This window comes from Oreochromis aureus, linkage group 16, assembly GCF_013358895.1.
Source record: "Oreochromis aureus strain Israel breed Guangdong linkage group 16, ZZ_aureus, whole genome shotgun sequence".
In the NCBI taxonomy this organism is placed as follows: Eukaryota; Metazoa; Chordata; class Actinopteri; order Cichliformes; family Cichlidae; genus Oreochromis; species Oreochromis aureus.
The window spans coordinates 32,261,037-32,283,471 of NC_052957.1; the positions used below are offsets into that span (position 1 = coordinate 32,261,037).

Genomic DNA, 22,435 nt, shown 5'->3' on the forward strand with positions numbered 1-22,435 from the left:
CTGAACCCTGTGGAACTCCATAATTAGCCTTAGTGTGTGAAGAGGACTCTCCATTTACATGCACAAATTGGAGTCTATTAGATAGATATGATACAAACCACTGCAGCGCAGTACCTGTAATACCTACAGCGTGTTCTAATCGCTCTAATAGGATATTATGGTCAACAGTATCGAACGCTGCACTGAGGTCTAGCAGGACAAGCACAGAGATGAGTCCACTGTCAGAGGCCATAAGAAGATCATTTGTAACCTTCACTAAAGCTGTTTCTGTGCTGTGATGAGCTCTGAAACCTGACTGAAATAAGCCATTCCTCTGCAGATGATCTGTTAGCTGTTTTACAACTACTTTTATATGGTTGTATAAAGGGAAGGAAGATAAAATGATTGGCCTATAATTAGCTAAGACAGCTGGGTCAGTATATCAAATCCACAATATAACTATACTCTGCTGTTTTTAAAAACACCTACAAACAACAATTTACTAAAAGAAAGCCTGGTTGTATAGTAATATATAGAAAAATGGCCCTGTGTTCCCTCCATCTATTTCCAACCATCCATCCACACCACTTGTCCAATTCATATTTTGGGGGGGACTGAAGCCTATTCCAGCTGGCATCCAAGTGACAGATCACTAGTTTCAAGTCTTGTAGTCAATATGTTTACTTTGCAACTTATAATCAACTAATCTCAAGCCTTCACAACAGGACCCCATTAACTGTGATGTCACAGTGGCTCTGTGCATTTTTTCCATAGAGCTTACTTTTTTATTTCATTATTTCAGTAGAAACAAATAGGCTTGGGGCTGAATCCTAATGAGAGGCTAGGGAAATTGGTTTTGACTTTTGGTCTATGTGGAAAATGAAAAAGCTCCTGCATTCTCGAGAATGGAAGGAGCCTGCCAACACAACAGGGATACCAACAGTCAATAACATAGAGAGAACCTCGGAATATATAAGCTGTTGTGCCCTGTTGTGTTTTGGCACCTGGCAACTCTTCCTACTAATGGATCTATAATCCAGCTGTTCCTTCTGGATAAGATTTCATGCCTCTCTGGTACCTGAAACAACCAAACTGCCTTTCTTACCCTTATGTTACTGCATGCCCAGAATCAAAGTAGGTGGTAGGTTTATTTCTAGACCTTATCATAAGGCACAGAGGCCACAAGGCAAACAGCACCCCCTAAGGGCTTTATAGAGAAACAACACCAATATACATTCACATCTAACCAAAACCTATTTAAAATCTTCCGTTTGATTTATGCATGATGTCTTAAAGGAAGCTGGTGCATCAACAAATACCACATGGAGGTTGACATATTATGTGCAATGACATGAAATGTAAGTACAGCAAGCTAATCGCGTTCCCTAAACACATCACTCAGAGAAATCTACCCCTCATTTCAATGCCTGCTGTGCCTGTTGCTAAGGAGCCCATGGTAACAGTTGTGGAGTTCAGCTGGCAGTGAGTTAACCCTCTATGTGACAACAGACCCTGTGTGTTTATTTGTATGCATGTGTTTATTTTCAATGTAGGGCCTCTTTCACCCTCTTAGCAGCATCGGCACAGATCTCCTGCCGCACAGGACAGTCATATGACCTCATTTAAGACAGGTCCCTGCACTGAGGAAAAAGGACTGAGGCTGAGTTGAGCAGGCAGAGGAGTTTGTTATTAAAAGTTACATAATTACTGTAAGTGGAACTCACAGGGCAATGTTCTTAGCCAGAGACTACAAATATTATAATATATTATAATATCAGTGGAACGAACCGTACAGGGCCCAGACCATTTCCAGTTTAGACTGGTCCAAGCAGACAGGTTTTCTTCGGGCAAGCCCAAGTGGGTTTGCAGATAGAAACTCCATACAGGGGCCCTGAAAGGGCAAAATGTCTATTGCCATGTGTGTCTGTGCTTAACATTTATACAGTTTATGAATCCAGCTTGCTAACTAAGCATAGGACCACTGATTAGTTAGCAATCAACCCTTTAGTCTGAATATGGTCACTTCAGGCTCCCTATAACCAACATGCTGGTGGCCAAAACACTAATGCTTAGGCTTCAAAATGAGTCTAAAACAATGGATAATGTGATGCCAGATCCATCTTTTATAGACAGTATAAAATACACTGCTGTTAAAAGGCTAGATTTAACAACATAAAAGCATGTTTACAGTCTGGTACAAAGAAATACAGATAATTTATACATATAGCTAATTTCACTCTACATAACTATGTAGGAACATTTGACAAGTCGCCTGTTTACATGTATTAATTCTGCTGACACAGGCAGCAGCAGCAGCTATTTGTCTCTTCAGGTGCAACACCACCAATTTGAGCCGCTGAACTGGTGCTCTTAACCATGTTTACTTGGTGCTTTTGGGAGCAATTTTATGGTGCAATCTTATAAATATGATGTCCTCTTGTGTGACCCAGACAACAGACCAAGTTAATAAAGGATTATCCTGAAAAAGGAACCCCAGGGGCTGAAAAATTAAGCCAAAACCTGCAGTTTCTCTAATGACCACTTGAGGCCGGCTCCAAAGTCAGTATATGTAGACTCCAATGTTAAAACACCAAATTTTACAGAGGCAGAAAATGGCTGCTTCATAATTACTGTAAGATAATTGAAATGTTTTGTAACTGTAGATGATGACAGGCAGCACAGACAGCTGTTTCCCGGTGAACTAGACCTCTTCATTATATTTTTGCTGTTGGTGTCTTTTGGAACAAATCTAATATTATAAGTCTGTTACTTAGCACTACTTAGCAGATGTGTATCTGTGTGCTGTACCTTCAGAGTTTATGGATGCGCCTTGACTACTAGCTTTGCTAGCCTTAGCTAATAACCTAGCAGCCCAGTTATTTCTAAATATGGTCACTTCCTTTTTTTTCCTTGAAAAAAACATCCAAAAAACCCCAGCATAGCCATGGCTGTACAAACAGACACTGAGTGCAAGGCTTTTTTTTTGTTTGTGTCATGTGTAGCAATTATATGTCTTGTCCATATCTTATTTTGAAAATGCAGTGACAAAGAAAACTCATGTAATGCCTTTGAATCAACCATTTGAAGATACTTTTATTCAATAAAATCTCTGATTACTTCAGAACGTCGCAGTACTAAACTGTACTGTACTACACCAGTGTATGAATGTGAGCGTGAATGAATAATGGCAATGTAAAGCGCTTTGGGTGACTTGAAAAGCGCTATATAAATCCAATCCATTATTATTATTATTATTATTACTACAGTGTATACTGACAGTACAGATACTACAAAACAAGAATCAGATCAGAGTTGATATCTTTTCTAGAGTCCAGCATCACATCAGTGTATCACAGTGTTTGTGTTTGATGCAGCGTGTACCATCTACAGCATTCTCCCCAAAGACCCGTGTGCGTCATCGGGTCTCTTTTCTTACAATGGGCTCTCGAGGGCAGCAACTTTGCTTGTCGTGACTGAGAGAGAGGCAGAGACAGTAACAGAAAAGGGAGCAGAGAGCCTCATACAAATGGATGTGAAAGGATGGTGAAGTCACTTCACCTTCAAGGTAAAGCATTCATGGCCCTTGTGCTGCTGTATAAGGGCATTTTTTTTCTTCTGCCAATGAACAAGGGGGCCCAACACAATTCATTTCAAAGTACAAGTTGTGCTCAGCTCTGACGTATGCAGGAACGCATGTGAGTGTCAAGAGGTCAAATGCACAGCGCGGCAGTAATGCAGTGTTCCCATTCCCCTTCACCGACCTCCAGCAGGTTAGTCTAACATGACAGGAGGAGGTGGTCTCCCAGCACAGCGCTCTGACTAAACAATTTATGTTTCTATTTCATATTCATGATGTTCTTTTTATCCTGAAATATAAACTCCTGACTCAGCCTAAAAACAGAGGATAGTAGCACATCCATATAGCTTTAGTTCAAACTATCATATCGGCTGAAAAAATAGTTAGGAGTTTGTTTCTCTTTTGTTAGTATGCTCTAATGGGCTGGTGCTGGCTTTAGGCACTAAAGCATATCCTTTCTGACATGGGGCATAATGTTGAGAGCCCATCACAGGGCTAACACTGTGAGACTGACAGCCTCACACTCTCACATAGCTTAGAATCCCCAATTAGCCTGACTTGCTTGTCATGCACAAAATCCACACAAGCACAAGGGGAACATGTTAATTCCAAACAGTATAGCCCCAGGAAACAAGGAAAGTCATGAATAAAACAGAAACAAAAAAATTCTGGTTAAAATGAATGATATTCTGTTTGGGAAATGAAAAAAAACTGTAATCCAGTATCAGCACCTTAGTCCATTTGTGAAACATGTGGTGGTAGTATCATGGTTTGGGTTTGCTGCCACCTGTGCCAGGACAGCTTGTCATCATGTACTGAACAATTAATTTAAAATTATACCAGAGGAAAATGTCTGTCTATGAAAAGAATCTCAAAAGAAAAAGAGGTCACGCAAAGGTTCACATGGTTTTTCCCTCACACACATGTAATACAGCATAATTTTCTCAATAAATTAACAGTAACTTTGTTTTATTTAACTGGGTCATCTTTATCTTAGAACTTGAGTCAGCTCATTTTTTAAGTCATTAAGGGTTCACAATTTACTGCGACTTGACCTAGCCACTACCACTGCACAGGAAAGAGAGATGAACACAGCAGACTTACCCTACCATCGGCCCTCCTTGATCCAGACTGTACACCTGCCTCGGGTTTAGCAGGTACCTGAACTTCCTAAGTACCCTAAAGAGGGAAGAAGGAGGACAGTTTATAGTGTTAATATGGTAATTATCACACCAGGCTTATATGAGTGCTCAAATTACACAGATTATGAAATACATGAATTTTGCAGGTCTGCTGTGTGCCACGCGCTGCTGTATGGGTCTATAAATTCGTGGATGCAATCTGATACCAGATTTTGAACAGCAAAACAAACACAAAGACTACCTGAAGACATTTTATCAGCTTGGTTCTTTCATAAATTCTCATGCCCTACAAATTAATTGAAAACCATCAATGATCAGGCCCATAAGCCTGATTACCACATTTACAAATTGCGCACATGGTCTGGACTGTGAAACCAATCGGGCCATTGGCCTTAAGATTTTTGTACTGGCTTTCTTCTTCTCATTCCCCATGTGTTTATATGCACTGCTACATGTCATTGACGTCTGTCTTGTCTTTCCTGTAGTTTGTATTTTGTCATGTTTGTTGTAGGTGGTCTTCTATGGTCTTCTTATTTAAAAGAATGTTATTCCTTCCCACTGTTGCCAAGTGCTCACTCACAGGAGACCTTGTAATTGCTTTAATATTTAGGATTATTGCTTTAAAATATAAACCACCATCTGACTACTGTGGTTGTTCTAAATAAATAAAAATGTGAATGAACTGCATGATGTTGCCACAAAATCACCACGTTTCCCTAATGAGTGTAAACTGTTTGCCTTAGGGGAGCTTAGCCGAGTATAACTCTGCTGGGACAGCTCCATTCATATATATATATATTTAATGTTTTCCATAAATTTCTTTCATAGGTTTTTAGACTTACAAAATGCATGCACATCATTCATTTGTCAACAAATGTGTATGATATGAAGATCTAAAGTTTTCACTATCATGCAATGGTATACAATCGAGGTGATATAAAAGCCATGACAACATGTATTTAAATCGTGGAAGTTACATAAAGTGTTCATTAAAGCCTTCGCCAACATGTTCATGTGTGCAGCAAAAGCAGTTTTACAGGCTTCTAATATCCTTCTAGTCAGTGTACCAGTATATTTATATCAGCTAGTGAATAAGTGCCTAAGCTCGCTATCCTATCTGTTGACACATCTCTGGGAAGAAGAGAAGCTTTTACAACTCGTGCAACGTTTGCAGTCATCACTCATAATAAAGATGAAACTGAACTAAGACATAAATAGCAGCCTCAGTCTCTGGTTTCCTGCTTAAACTGTTTATTCGTTCTATTAATAGATAATAATTTCCTTTCTAATTGTAACAAAAGAGTGTGTTGCTATGGTAATGTATCAAACTGGGGGAGAGCCACAGGCTTTTGTGAGTTAGGTGGGGTACAATGAGACAATGGAGTTAATGAAGTTAAAGCTTGTACAGCTCTCTTCCTCTTTAAATGACAGCATTCAGAGCGTCAGCAGGGAGGTGAAGAAATGTTGGCGCCCTCTTTGGCGTAAGTAAAAATACTCTCATAATGGCCCCAAAAGAGCTTGAATCAAAGCTGATTTTAGTCTCAGCATCCTGCTAATGCCCCTGGGCACTTATTTTCTGTAAATTAGCTTTTATTTCATTGGTTGTATGTATAGAATCACCAGTCAAATCACATTCGTCTTAATGGCTTATCTAATTCAGGGTCACAGTAGGCCGGGCCCTATCTCGGCCAATTCAAATTGAAAGAAAAAAAAAGAGGAATGCTGAAGAGGTTGGCTGACTTTTCCCCAAAGTAAAGGTTTAAAAAGCCATTTTTTCCTCCTAGAAGTTCTAGTTTTTTACCATTTTGCTCTTATGGAATCATTTATGGATTTCAATTCAGGATTCTTTGAGTATAACCAATTTGTCCATGTATATGAGGCCACCAGATCCATGTTGTATTTAGTATGCAAATAAAGGGGTCCTTTCATGTCATCTTTTCCAGATTAGATAATGCTAGAGTAGTTCCTTTTCTCCCCCGAAGGGAGCGAGGATGTAATCGGTTCTGTCTGTTTGATAGCAGCCTGGTGTCCACAGTTTTCAAAATATCATTTTCAAATTTTGTCTGACGGTAGATACCAAAAACACCTCAAGCTAATCATATCTAGGTGGAAATCGGGCCAAGGTCGGTCAAGGTTGATCGTCTTCAAACTTCGTAACAATACATTAGGCCTTTAGGGACAAGAGTATTTGGGTTGGTTCACCTTGAAAGAAAAATTCCAAGAAACTATATCAAATAATATCAGTCTAATACCCTACAGCATCACAATTATGCTTTAACAGGCTGACATTGTAATAGAAACATCATAAAACATCAAAGTTTTAGGGGGAGACCCCATGATTCATGTCTGAAACAAGCTGTTTTAGCTTCTTTGAGACAACTGTCCCCTCATTCTTTCATTATGTGAAACTCTGGACATGTTTAATGTGAACATGAAACATTATAATATAACATTTATGACAGCAGAATAAACCTCCCAACCAGAAGTGTATGTATAAGAACCTAAAATTACTGTCTTATTTGAAATTATCTGCTACACGTTGATGATTTACATTTTGTGCATTGGTTTGTATTTACTTCTTTGTGTCTCAGTTCAGTATAGCCCCTGTAGTGTAATGGAATTCCCAGGTCCCTTGAAGAACAGTGAGAACAGACCTGAGAATAGCAGGATTATTAGTGGGAGGTGTTTAGGTTCACCAGGTGTGAATGAATGGGGTGGATTTAACAGAGCCCTCTAAGCTATGAGCAGTAAATGCACTGTGGGTAAGTTCTACACTTGCTGTAGTAGGTGCTTGTGTGTTATAGGAAAGCCAAGTTAGTCACTATAGTTGATAACTCGTGGGCCAGATGTTTTCTTTAGAGGTATGTCATAAACTTAGTTTAAAGAAAAACAAAACAAACTGGTGTTAATGATGTAACTTTTCACTTATTGTGTCATTTTATTTATACAGATCATTGTTAAAGCATTTCCTCAGGAATTTTAACCTCCAGCTGCCTCAAGTCTTGGCATTTATGTGTTTTACAGTTATTGAGCATGTTTGTTGCATTAATGTAATTGAATTCATGTATATGGCTGTTATATTAATGCTATGTGTGATTCTACTAGTTTTTTGAAATTTCAGTAAAGAGTCAAGAGTTTTTTTTAACTGTTTGTACTTTTCTTTGTTGTTGTTTTCTTAATATCCATTTTAGATATTGTGTTAGGTAGAAGCTGCTGGGGTTCACTGGGAGTAGTCAGGTTTGTGGTGGCATCTGGTGTGTGTGCAGTTTTGGAGTGTGATCACTGAGTTACGGCAAGTAGTAGTTTTTACAACCTCTGTCCTAAAGCTGTAGTGGGACCAGTGGATGTGGCCACCTCTCTGCAGGGCCACACCTCCCTAGTGTCCTTTTGTATTTTGTTCATCTCTGTCCTCTTTGTTACTTCCTGTTTATTTTGAAACTCTGCTGTCTTTTGAGCTTTTCCTTTAGTTTTACTTCCACCTGTCTCGTCATCTTGATTGATTTCTTGGTTTCTGCTTCAGTCTCCCTTCAGTCCTAGAGTGTCTGCGTTTGTTACTTTGTGTGCTTAAAAATTTTTGAAATTTACTTTGCTTTGTCTGTGAGTCTTGCATTTGGGTCCTTTTTGCCACACCAGGGGACAGATTCATTTCTGTTTAGTGTTTAGTTTTTAAATGGAATAACTGACTTACCTCAGATTTTACTGAATTTATGTTTGATTAATGAAATATTAACTATTTATCTCAAATGTCAAATGAGATTTATAACCTCTATGGATGGTGTCTAATAAATTGAAGAGCTAAAGAGAGTAGGCCTCTGGGTGAGTGTAGCTTACCGCTCCCCCTGTCTCCCTCCACTCTTGGGATTGACCAAGACCAGGAGTGGGTGAGTGCCTGGAAGCGGGGTTATCTGGATAGAGGAAGGACACAGACAGATTCAGGTAGCTGCTAACCAGCTTTATTTACACCATGCAGCAATGACAGGTGCAGAGTGAGCGGCCAGCATACCTGGAGTGCTTGTCCGTCTCCAGGGGAGAATTTAAAAGTCTGATTGGTGTCATCGGGGCTGGTGCTGGGAGGTGATTCCCCCTCCCCTCGCTTCACCCCAGAATGACGGTCCTGAGGATGAAGGTGAAGTGATTGACTGTGTACAGGTCACATTCATTAAATTAAATTAAATTTTAGTTGTAAAATGACAAATGTACCTAACCTAGTCTCTACGACCTGTATCTAAAAAGAACTAAAAACCAAATACAAATTAAATGTCCATGAAAAAGCAGCTGGATAGCGCAGTGGCAACATTAGTGTCTTCGGAACAATAGCACAAGATTCTGATTCCAATCAAGGCATGCCATTCACCGAACGGTCATCAGATACTATACTGGAATAATAAACTGTCCGCAGGAGACAGATGCTCCTTATGTCAAGATGCAACAACTCCTCAGAATGTACAGAGGTCTCCAGCTGAAGTCCAGCACCCTGAGGCTCTATGAGCAACAGACAGTAGGAGGGCGAAGATTAGTGAGTGTCAGTCACAACTCAGGAGGAAAAAATAAGCACCTATGAATACAGCAGGACGATAGCCCCCAAAGATGAGCTGCCTCACACAGCTAAAGACAGACCGTGATAAGGAAAAGGAAGGAAGAACTATGATGGAAGACCAAGCCTCTGCATGGGATGTACCATTGACAGACAGAGGAAACTGACATCAAGAAATTCTACCAGTGGCACAAAAAGGACAGAAGTAAAGGAAAGAACAAAGACTCTGATCATGGCAGAATAAGAACAGGCCCTCAGCACCAGATCCACAGGTGCAGGAGTCTATCATACAGACAGGGCACAAACTGCAGATGCTCTCGAGGACCTAAGATTCAAGCTGGGGTAGTGTAGACTGAAAGGTGCGACCAAATGGCTGAGATAGTGTACAGGAATATCTGTGCCACATGGGGACTAGAAGTCCCCGGTGGCTGGCAGGAGCAGATGTTTACAGATGTGATAGATGTGGTAATCATTAGAAGCTTTAACCCTGAAACTGGAAGAGTGGCTTCAGCAGATTCCAGAAAGTGTTCGAGCACTCAAGCTTGATCAGTTTGTCAGTTATGGATTTGTGTGAGAAATTAAAAAGTGTTACTGCAATAATTATTTTCACTCAAAACAATCACTGATCAGTTTGTCAGTTATGGAACATGTCTGAGGTTGTAATTAAAATGCAGTGACAAAAGGAAGTTTTATAAATAACGATTTGTCACAAACACAGTTGCTTTTCCATCCATTTCTGATTCATCCAGTCACATCCTGCTCTCCAGAGGTGTTCAACTCCGTCCGGTGTCAGTCCATTTCAGAAACCAGTGGATGTGGAAATAGTTGCAACCTTTCAAAACTAGAATGGGCATTAAGTCAATGTCACAATGGGTCCGGTGTCAGTACATCATCATTGTGGTGACATTACATCTACTATTTGATCACCCATTTATAGACATAAACTCTTATGTCTATAAATGGGTGATCAGATAAAGGTAAATCTCTAATTTTTATGGTAGTTTCACTTTAAAGACAAGAGACAGAATCTCAACAGGATAATACAATACTTAAAAGTTACGAATTGATAAACTGATACCTGACCAAATGAGGTAAATGAATGTGTCACAGAACAGAGTCGTCCTAAAATGTACTCTGCAGCTGCAGCTGCGCGTCAAATGCTTGATCTCACCCTTATGGAGTAGGTCTGTTTTTACCTACTGAACCACAGCAACTTCTCCAAGCTTCTAAACTAACCACCTGCCAACGGGATAAACTCTGACCACATATTTTTTGTTAAATTGATTTTTGACGAGTCCAGTAAATGTTAAACTGGTGAATTAAAACTATTTGAGTTTTTGCTGTATGCACGCTCTCGTGCAGAGGAATGCATTCTTACCAAGACGACAGGGCAGATGTACGAGGGCAACAGAGTGTGGTCCCTCAAGGCTCCTCCATCACACTCTGGCTTCACATTAGATGCACACTTATTATGGAGCTACAACAGAGAGGAAAGCCAGAAACATAAGAACTGTGGGCGTCATCCATCTGTGAGACTGAGTCTGTTAAACACTACCAGTACGAAAAGCTATTCTTCTGAGGGCATTCTCACTAACGGGCTGTATTGAGTGTTTGACAGGTCATATAGGACCAATCAATAAGCTATCACTTTGTATTTCTGAGCAAGATGTCTTTAATACTGATACGAGAGATTTGTGAGAGCTTTGGCTGTGGGTTTTTGATAATCAGGAAAATTCAAAGTCAGCATTGACACCTAGTGGATCTGAAGTGCAATGACAAGTTAAATATATATGAAGGTCTGTGTATTCATGTATTTATGGAGACTTTACAGTTTCAGTTATGTTGTGGTTTGTCTGATAGTAGTTGCCAGAAGGATTAGGTATGTACTAAGAGAAGTAATGTACCTGGGGTTACTCAGTACAAGCTGTAATTCAGATACTTTAATTAGTTTCACTGCTAAAATAATTACTGCTTTTAATAACAATGTACTAATATTTAGCTTTATATTATTATGGATAAAACTACCATCAGTATATAGATACCTGTATACATATGCATCTCCAGCTGCACTATTAGACTGACTAATCAATCAATAATTATGATCTTGTAATATAATATATATGATTATGATTATTAAGTACACCGAGTGAAAGGTAAAAATAGCCTTAAATACCACCTTTTTCTTGCTAGCTTTCTGCAAGTCAGACAATAAATTTGCACAAACACATATGGAGAAACTGGGAATAGACAACAACAGTAACACAAACACTTAAAACTAACTAACCTGGCTTAAAATATCTATTTTGGCTGTGCAAACGTTTCTTTAATTGAATTATGTTCTTCTGATTTTTTCTATTTAAGGAACTGTCATCCATGTTCTTAAGGCTTTAGAGCTTTAGCTAAGCAGCCTTTCCCTCGTCTTCATCTTTGTCTAAATCGACTGCTGTCTTCCTCTGTATGGCAGTGTTGATACTGCTGTGTCCTTCTAGAGATTAATGTTTCCTGTTAATAGTTCATTTGAGTTTATATAAGGCAGCGACTCACAGTGATCTGACACCAGACACAGTGCAGGCCGGTGAGGCCCTGGTAATATTTGATGCTTCTGTGACAGCGGTCGCACTTGGTAGGAGAGTTACCCTCCATCCATACATGCTGCATAGCCTAGAGAAAAAACAGAAGAACGGGACATTTTTTATTCAAGTATTTAATGCTTTTTAATTTTGTACTCAATGGTACGTGCTCATGTTAGTTCAAATTCATTCATATTTTATTTCACAAATATTCCTGAACACCTTTTAAAAATATTGCAGAACTGGTTTCAACCTAAACATCTACTAAATGAAAAGCAGCTACTCCCCAGCACTGCTTATCCAAAGAGAAAACATGCATGAATAGAGCAACAGTAATAACACTAACAGATGAGGCACATTTTTCAAGCTAAAAGGCAAAAGCATCTCTGCTGGCCTCAAGAATGTTGCTAAAACCTTGTTGCACATATTACAAACCTGTTTTGTTACCTCAGCAAAGCTCTGATAACAGCGGTTTTACAGTTGCCACTAATAGTCACGTTTGCTATTCAGTATCTATCTGTAGATTTTTTTTTCAAAGCACTTCAGTCAATTATATTTCCCATTCATGTGCTTATTGCTGTTCCATTAGTCATCTCTGCTGTTGTAGAGATGTGAGGAAATGAGTCACACAAAATTATACAGTCATTGAAGTCCCATAAGGTGAGTATAATATGAAGTAAAATATATTTTTTAATCTTGTAAAAGCTATTATCAATTTTTGCAAATTTCATTTTATTTATTTCATTTCATTGTTTCTATTCACAACAGAGCTGACAACATATCAAACATTTAAACCAAGAAAATGTACAATTTAAAGAAAAAGTTAATTAAAAATAAAAATTCATGCCATTAAAAACTCAATTTGAAGAACAATGTTGGCAACAATGTTTCTCAAGAGAACTCTGATTGGGTCAAAGAAAAATTAGAATCAGAGTACTTTAATAATCTCTAAGGAAATTATGTAAAGGAGAAAAAGCTGGATTGGTAGGTTGCACTAAAAAGAAACAACTTGAGGAACAGCATGCAGTGAATTAGGTTAACTGGCAACAGGTCAGTAACACAAACAGGTAGAAAAAGAACATCTTAGAGAGGCAGAGTTTCTCAGAAGCAGTGGTCAGCAGAGATTTGCCAGTCACACAATTTTAGAGATGTCAGGTCTGAAAAGTCCTTTCCAGTTAAAAAGTTTTGAAATGGAGAAAATAAAATACGGGCTCACAGTGGAAATAAAAAACAGATTACCAAAACAGTTAATCGGTAATCCAATATATTAAGTTAATAATTAGAGAGAGACTTTGCTCGAGGCTTCCACGAAGCTCTAATAAGTCCAAAAGGAAGGAAATGTGCTCTACAAAGCATAATCAACATGTGACCCGAGTCAGTGTAATCATTCTCAACTGCTTCAGCGTGTCAGTGCTAAAACATAGAGAACCTTACATGACCTCAAAGGCAATCCCATGATCCTCGCTGCTCTTTTAAAAGAGACCACGAGCCAACAGGAATCTGCTCAACAGGCTGCTCGGTATTCCCGTCTCATTACCCAGCAGCAACACTGTGTGCAGAATGAACCCTTTGATTGTACTTACGTTGGTGTGTCTGCGTGACTTGGCGTAGGTGCTGATACAGGCAGCGATGTCTTTGGACACACAGCGTTCATGAACTGTGTATTTGCATACTAAAAAAACCAAAAAAACAAGGGTAAAATTACTTTATATCATAAAGAAGCTGCAGAATTGTTAAACAATCTTTCTTAAACCTATTTGTCTTGTCCAGTAACTCGAACTGAAAACATGACTGGCAGGGAATTTAATAACAAGTTAACTACATTAAAGATCATTTCAATCTATAAGTGCTTGCAATCAACAGTGACAATAACATCAGCCCTTCAGAAGCGGTTCCTACATGGGAGAATTCAATATTGAAATTACACATAATGGCATCGTTAATGTGTTTTTAATGCTGGCTGTGAGGAAAACAACACTGACTCAGACACACTCAGACACGACAAACGGCCTAAATTTCAGTCTGCTGTAGGGAGGAGAAGAAAGAGCAGACAAAGACATAGTGACAGTGACGTTGAGAGGAGGAAGTCAGAGCAGGAGAATAATCGACACCAGGAGACGCAAAAGCAGACAGACCAACAAGGAGACGCTGGGAGCTGCAGAGACTCACAGGAGCAGCAGAGGCCCTGTTTGCGCACTCCGAGCAGCATGGTATGGCAGTAGTTACAGTAGGCTGGTTTGTTGAAGTGCTTGAGACGCCAAACATGCTGCCCATCTTCCTGCACATTCTAGGACAAAACAACAAGAGCGAAAATTAATATGGGACACGATTCATTCTCGTAACAGGACCATCCCAACTAAACTCGAGCAACACTTAATTTCAGTGAAATGCAGCATGTTTTCTCTGCTGATTTAGCATCTACACATACTCCTGTAAGAAAAATCAGGAAAGAAAAAGGCCACGTCTGAAAAATGAAGCCAGTGTGGAAGTAGCAAAAACTGCAAATCTTCTAAAGACCTTTTCAGGCTGACTCCAAAAGAGAGTCAGTCTCTGTGTAATCCCTGTATAAAAATGCCCAACGTGCATCTTAAAAAAAACACGTTAACAGCCTGGTGCACAAAAAATGTTGTTGTTCTTTATGGAAAATGTATCCTTTCGGAATAACTTTTATGGTGGTTACATTTGCCTGATCTTAACAAAGGCAGCGATTAGCAGTCAGGCTTGTAGCATTGTAGTGTCCATTTCCACCTGTAGAGAATCACTGTGGTGATCTCTTTGGACTGCTTTTCATCTTTGCTTTGATTCATCTTTGATTGTGTGTCCTCATTATAGGTAGGTACTTTTGTTTATGTGTGGAACTGTAGCTATGGTAACTATGCGTTCCAGGTCAATTTATGGAGTAACTCGAAAGTAATGAAATGAATAAGAGTAGTGTAATGAAAATGACAAAGGACATACAATATGTTTTCTTTATTTTGATACATTAGATTTCAGAAAGTAACACTGTTACGCAATCTGCAACTCAGGTGCACACAATAAAGAGAAAAGTCTAAAATCTAAAACCTTAACAGTTCGTGTAGTTGAGTAAAAAACCTACAGTTCACTACAAAAACACCAGAATCGTATAGAAATGCTTTCAAACACTGTAAGAACAAAGTAAACATACACTTTTCCAGGCACATACCGTATCCATGCCCAGCAGGACGAGTAAAGGGATGGTGGTGAGGCCTCCTCTGATCCACTCCTCTAGGGTGACCGTCCCATCTCGGTCGTAGTCGATCTCTTCCATCATCTCTTTCAGTATCTAAAGATACAGAGGTACACTTCAGCCCATAAGTATTTGACTATGATACATATGTCTGTAATTTTGTACACCACCACAGTGGATTTTAAATCAGGCAAACATGATGCAACTGAAATGAAGAGTTAGTGTAGTAATTCCCTCTAAATGTCAGAAAACCCCAGAATAAAGTGGGATAAAGTGGTTTTTGTACATTGTGTACAGCACAGTAAATTAGATATATGTTCTCACTGGGTCTTAACTTTACTTTTTAGAATTAAAATCCACCTTATGGGTGCCAGCTGAGGTTTTGGGAGACATCAAGGCTGCATAAACATTTGCATAGAGGCCTCTACATATGTTTCTCTTTCTGTTCACCATCAGACTTTATTGCAACTGGGAGTGTGTTTGCTCACCGGTCGCAGTTCTGTTGAATCCCACTCCAGATACTCTGCCACATGCACCATCTGATTAATGATGCGATCCAGCTCCTATGTAAAGACAAAGCATAACTTACAGGACAGAGAAACTATCATTTTAGCTTTTAGAATAGCTTCTCGTTTCAAGCACGGAGCAAATCCCAGTCTTTTCCTGCTTGGGATGTGAACATGTTTTTTAGCTATTGTTAACGGAATTGTTCAGAACATGAAATGCAAAGTAAAACAAAGTCTGAATGTTTTATATATTTCCCTCTTTGTATAACCTGTATCTGTCTGTTTATGTGATCTCTGTGACATGTGGCTAATATTAAACTTAGGAGATCCATTACAGATGATCTTATGTAAACACAAGGCTGTCACTGAATGTCGATGTTACTATTCTTGGAGCTGCTCTGTACAAAGTGAAAAGAGAAGGAACAAAACACAGAGACGGAAAGACAGGGCGAGGCTGAGAGAGACGGAGAGGAAACACGAGGGAGATGCAAAAGCAAATGGAGTCCACTTACCGAGCTGTCCAGGACCCCATTGCCGTCTGTGTCGTACAGCCGGAACATGACTAGAGGGAAACGAGAGAACAGAGATCCCATGATGACTCAGATAATTAGTAGCTCTCGGAAGCTGTAACATTCATTCCTGGACTTTCTCCAGATGGCCACTGGGTTAAAGAAGTGCTTCTTTTGTACCGCAGCAAAGGAACTAAATAGAAGATTAGCCTTGTTAGTCAGTGCCAATATAGCCACAGACAGTAAAGAAGTCAATTGGGCACAGCGGGGCTTAAGCATGTCACTGGCCTGCCCTTTGAGGGAGGTGTTAGTGGTGTATCTAAGGCTCTGTTGACACAGCCAGATGGAGGGAATAGCCGTATTACTTACTTTCTGTCAACCTGAGCTAGCAGGCTAGCTTTAGAGGCCTGATCACACACTGCACATGTCAGCTGCTCCCACCTCTATCATACCCCCCACCCTACACCACACACACCCACACTCACACACACAAACACACTTCCATCATTGTCACTCACACTCCAACTTGTCCTCAGGCGTCCCCCTCTCCAGCAGGGAAAGGTAGCAGACGATGTCCTTGAGAAAGACCACCTGGGGTGACGGCAGTGGGGAGGCTCTCTGAGGTGATGGGCTCCTCCGCAGTGACAAATGCTTCTCAGAGTGGGTCCTCTCTGTTGATGTACAACACAAACATTCAAAGCTACTCATAGCACCCATCACTCTTTCTACTCCGCTGAGTTTCCTCTGGTGAAATTAAGCATACACAGTAAAAGCACTAGTAAATTATACATTTAAGCATTCGTATGACACTTTGGAGAACCCCGATCACTGTGCATGTCCCTGAGTGGAGGACCGGTGGACAAAACACCTCACTGTACAGCTGCAACAGAAGCCATGTGATGGGATGTAAATGGATTACCAGCACCTAGATGGAACAATTCAAGTTAAATCAATTCCACATTGCAGCACACTCAAAACACATGGCTTATTCTGTTGCCTCAACTTTTAAAGCATTCACCGAACTGCATTCTGAGTCTGCAGTCGAGTCCTGCCTGCTCACGTTCAAGCCATAACAGACTCAGCGGACTCAACTCTGGTCTCGTCACGGGATCGTTCAGCAGGAAGCTCAGCTGTCAAGACACAAAGCTTCTCCCTGCGTCAGGGTAAGCAGAGTATGGCTGATTTTTCAGTGGACTTTTGGATATTGGCTGAAGAGGCTGCCTCTGTCGATGAAATGATTTCTCCGTTTATCAGGGTGGACGATCGGATGCGGGAACTTCATCCGAGAAAAAGACTACAAATCCCGGGGACCTGCATGCAAGAAAACGTCCGGTCTCGGCACCATTCCCTCAGAGCAACCTGTAGACTTGGAAGGGGAAACAGAGTGTGGAGAGCAGCCCATGTAGCTGGGTTGTGTTCATCTTTCTCCTGTCAAACATCTCAAGCGCATCCAGGCTGGTGAGTGCTTGTACTGTAGCAAAAAAGTCGTTTTCATTGATGTCTGTTCTCGCCGGTTAAAAGATGGAGCCCGGCAGTAGAGGTGGGGATACTGGTGGGCCAGGTGGGGCCTTTTCTTTGCACACTTCAACTTTGTCATTACTTATAGACCCATCTCCTGGAATGACAAACCCGAAGCCCTGTCCCATCAGTTCTCACCCTCGGATGCCTCGACAGAGGAGACTACGATTCTGCCGCCCTCCTGTATTTTTGGATCTCTGACGCAGGAGATCGACTCCCTGATCCATAATGGTCAACTGGAGGAACCAGACCAGAGTAACGGGCCACCTATCGTTTATTTTTGCCATCCTCTGGCTCACATCATCCACTGGGGGCATACAGCCAGGTTCATTTGCTATCTCTGCACTGACCACATGATAACCCTCCTCCGTCTTTTCTGGTGGCCCTCTCTCAAGAAAGATGCCTGGGAATATGTGTCTACTTGCCAAGTTTGTCCCAAAAACAAGGCTTCTAGCTCTATGCCTTTGACCTGTTCCTATGCCCGGGTGGCCTTGGTCCCACATACCCCTGGACTTCATCACCGGCCTTTCCCCCTCAGCATGTAACACAGTCATCCTTACTGTTGTTGTTTTCTGCTTCTGGTTTTAGACAACACGCTTTGTCCTGATTTGTCACCTCACCTGTTTGTGAGCTAAGCCATGGATGATCAAATAAATAAAAAAATTATTTCTTATAAAAGATGCAAAGGACAGCTCAGGAGGAAACGTGGTGCTAACAGTATCTGCACTACATTACAGTAAAATACCATCAGTCAGTGCTGTTATTTTACAGTGCACATAGACTAATCTATAACTATGTGGTTTCACACCATAAAAGGTTACAGCACTGTGCTGTATAGACAGGGGTTAAAGTGGAGGAACAGCGTTCCAGAACATGAGTAATTAAATCTGACAGGTCAATACAGGATCCTCTCAAGTGAGTTCATTTTTCTCTGCTGCAGCTCATTTTTGGGTGGTGTTGCTTCCAGCTGATGGAGGAACTGAGAAAACAATGATATTCCACAGTCCGTTTACACCCTCAACACACCGCTTTCTTCTCCTCACCCCTCTGATACATTCATGGTGGTCAAAGTTGGTTTTGTGGTACTTTATCATCTAGTTAGAGTGAGAATATTTCTCACACAGCATATGATTTCCTTGTCTTTTCATACAGCTCAACAAATATCAACAAACACAAACCCATTTCCAGTGCAGTTTATAACACTTTGTATCTTGGTAGCTTATTCCAGGGAGAGAATGGACATTAATGTAAGAAGGACAGGACAGGAAAGTGAAAGCCAAGGACTGAGCTGAAAGTGACGTTTAATGTCCGAAATCATTTTTAAATAGTTTTGGGTTTTTTTTAAAAAAGGGTATTGGATGTACACATGATACATTACTTTTTTCTTTCTTTCTTTCTTTTTTTATGAAGCCTCTTGCAAATTAAAATCTATGATCATTTTGTGTTAGTTTACACCAAGAGCCATCGAGCAAAGGTCAAAGTATATTTAAGGTATCGATGCTGATTAGATTCACTCACCAAGCCTTTTATACCAGCATTATGCTGCATAGAGCTTTTAAAGCCATGACAGCATATGAAATATTTGCTTGTATCTTGTTGAATTCAACTGGCTAAAGCCACAAAGTGCAGAGAATCAGCAGCACAGGTCAGCTGACCACAGCCTGTACACAAAGCAAAAAATACTGGAGTTAACAATACAAGCTTTTACATGACGTATTTGTAAGAGAATCTTTTCCTCATGCTGCACCACCACAGTGTTCCCCCATCTGCTAAATTCCACTTTAACCCCTGTGTATGAAATACAGGATCTACTGTATAACAGCATGAGCTGCTTGCCATTGCACTTTTATTGAGCATGCCCAGTGTAATCAGTAACAGACTTTAAAGAAACAGTCTATTACTTTATTAAAATCTAACCACATGTTGTCATATTCAAGTGCTTAAAAAGGATGCTAAAGTTGACTCCCGGTGCACACTATTTAACTTATCATTTAAACTGAAACATTTACATCTGCATGTCTCTCTGCACTAGTCAGAGGCAATTTTTTATTGTACTGTAAAAATGTATGCTGTTTAGTTTAAAAAAAAAATACTGTTTAGTTTGAGATTTTCTTATAATTTTTTTAAATCACAACTTTACAATACAAACTATATTATTTGTATGTTTTAAAAACAGATGGCTACATGATTTTTTTTTGTACTCTTGATATGGTTGTGAGGAGCTGTGGCAAAGAATTATCACTTTTCCTTTCATAAACTACCAAAGAAATGAGAAAAGTCCTCCCTGTGGCATTCAGAGAGTATGATGTCTTATTATCACTGGTATTTAAGAGACTCCTGGGTCATTTGGCTGAAACACCCCCTAAACAAAAAATTATATTTGACCACAACCCTGAAGATTTAACTAAAATGTGTTTTTTTTTAAAACTAAGCAAGTTTCTTGTTAAACTGCTATTTGGAGTTTAAAACTGGAAGACTAAGGGACACAGAGTTTTAAATATTTGTATCATGCCCCTGAAGCAGATGTGTTCACTTCCTGATAAGTTTTAGCTTCCTGCCAGGACACACTTATACGCCTCATGATTACCACTCATAACAGTACGATCTGTTGTGCTGTAATCACGCTGGTGAGAGACAACTTTATAAGCCCAACAAAAAGAAGTAAAACAGTATTGTGGCTGATCTTACCTGGTGAAAGCTTAGGGGAGACTGGTGACTTGGCAGGACCAGTGTTAGGGGTCAGGGCATTGCTGCTGCCTTCTAAGGTTTTGACCCGGGTGCAGGGTGATAGGTGGGGCCCCCCAGGCGTGTGGGCCCCTGTCCCTGAACGCTGTGAAGAGGAACGAGATGAACAAGGGGAGGTGGTTGCTCCTGAACCCGCTGTGCTCATCACATTGGAGTGCTCTGGTGTGTGTCGGCTTATTGCAGACAGGATGCTTTTCCCGTTCATCCCTGTACAGATTCACAACAGGGCAAAGGGGAATGGAACAGAATAGAGAGATTTGAAAAAGGGCATTTAGCAGAATAACAACAGTGCTGGATGAGGACGGCTGTTAATTGCAATGAGTAACATGAGCACAGCTGATAACTTCACAACAACAATCCAAATACAAATATCTCAAGGGCCTTATAGGTAAAGGAAGCCGGTAAGATGCTGCATTAAAACCAAATACACTCACAAAGCACCACTGTCATCCACCGAGCTACAGCCAAAAGACCATGAACTCACATCAACACAACATAAACAAGCAACCACCAAGGGAGCGGGAGGCTACAGCCCGCAGGACTCTTGACCCATTATGATTACATCAATGCGATGATACAAGCTTGTTCTGGTACCTGTAATGGGAGCACAGGCCACTTCGGTCTGAATAGAGATGCCTGCATCGATGGAACGGGCTTCTATGGTCCATCATTGATTTGAGGGGAAAGAGACAGTGGTAGATGCAACAACAGTGAGTGAACATCAGTGTTGATGGAGTCCTCCTGATGCATATACTGTTCGGTATTTAAGAACAAAAACGGTTCCCAGAAACCTTATCAAAATAAGAGCCCCATTTTTGGATCTTTAATGAGCACAGAAGTTTAACTGCACAATCAGTGGGTGCAATAAAGAATTCTATTATATGTTCAGGTAGATATTGTTTCAAATGAGAATGCAACACAGCATCAGAATGCAACATATCACATGTAGTGAAACAGTCTTTATAAAGTTGTCCAAGGAGCATAGACTTGGGCAAATATGACTTTTCTTGTGACTCAAATGATGAAGATGAAACGTACTGAAAAAAACATGCATAACAATATGAGGCTATACCTCAAATTTAAACAGTACAGTAAGGTGGTCCATGTTATACCAGACTACCACCAGGTGGTAGTGCAGGCTCTAACAACTGTGGGACTCTAAACACTGAAGCAGCCACAGACTCTGTACTCGCCAACCACTAAACTCGGTGATCAACCTCACACAGGCTAGTTAGGTTAATGTTATTCATTCATTTTTGCAAATATGATGAAGATAAAGAGAAGTTATTATGGTCAGTTACTGTCACTTGTATGCAGGCTTCCTAAGATGAGCTCATGATGCATTTGCTTATGCACACACTGCTTGTTCAGACCTTTGTACTTTGTACCCCCCAAAGAGGATAAACATGAATATACTAAGGTAAAGAATAATTCCTCCACCCACACAGGAATACCTACTTTGAGAATCCTAAATGATCAACAATGTGTACCATGTTCTGCATGCCCTTAATTTTATTTCTAATTTTATAGTATTTTACCTGTTTATTTGACCTTTTTATGTCTGTGTATGTCATGCATTTTTCAGTTAGTTTGTTTTATTTTGAAGGTTATTTCTCATGTAGTCTATTGCTTTTGAGTTTCCTGCCTTTGTTGTTTTCCCATCCTCATTTCTGATTTCATGTCTGATTTTTTTTCTCTCCTTTTATTAAAGTATTAACTCTTTGTGCCTTTATAAGTTTATCAGCTTGGTTTATCTTCTTGTCTCCTGATGTTTCGTTTATCAATCATCTTTTGGGACTTTCATTGTTGTTCATAGTCTGATTTCACTACCACCTTTCTATGAAGCTAAGATACACGACACACGCATAATATGAGGTTTTATTCCAAAGTAAACGGTAATGATCTTTTAATTTTTCTATCAAATGTGAAAATATGCTGCCTTTGACAGCTGAAAATTAGGATGGACATTTCCCAAGGTATTTTACAGGTAGTTAAAAACTAACTGTCCTAATTGTATCTCATGGACATGCTTCTTGTAAGACTCATCTTAAACAGCCAAACAGCCAAGCAGCCAAACTCCCACAGGAGCGCACTGTTACCTGGAAGCAAGTATACCAGAGGCTTTAGGGTCCATGTGGAAAACAAAT

The 22,435-nt window shown here is 40.1% G+C and overlaps 1 protein-coding gene across 1 annotated transcript in view; it reads right to left on the bottom strand.

The window, feature by feature from the left end:
• The window catches only part of LOC116326808 (diacylglycerol kinase beta), a 141,794-nt gene that overhangs the window by 72,099 nt on the left and 47,260 nt on the right, over window positions 1-22,435 (bottom strand). The window contains exons 5-17 of the mRNA XM_039600255.1: window positions 20,883-20,945; window positions 20,232-20,495; window positions 16,544-16,696; window positions 16,029-16,078; window positions 15,499-15,573; window positions 14,987-15,106; window positions 13,972-14,089; window positions 13,386-13,474; window positions 11,777-11,893; window positions 10,611-10,709; window positions 8,702-8,812; window positions 8,530-8,603; window positions 4,661-4,735 (exon numbers count right to left, since the gene is read on the bottom strand). Of these exons, the coding sequence (XP_039456189.1) occupies window positions 4,661-4,735; window positions 8,530-8,603; window positions 8,702-8,812; window positions 10,611-10,709; window positions 11,777-11,893; window positions 13,386-13,474; window positions 13,972-14,089; window positions 14,987-15,106; window positions 15,499-15,573; window positions 16,029-16,078; window positions 16,544-16,696; window positions 20,232-20,495; window positions 20,883-20,945 (1,408 nt within the window). The remainder of the gene's footprint in view (window positions 1-4,660; window positions 4,736-8,529; window positions 8,604-8,701; window positions 8,813-10,610; window positions 10,710-11,776; window positions 11,894-13,385; window positions 13,475-13,971; window positions 14,090-14,986; window positions 15,107-15,498; window positions 15,574-16,028; window positions 16,079-16,543; window positions 16,697-20,231; window positions 20,496-20,882; window positions 20,946-22,435) is intronic.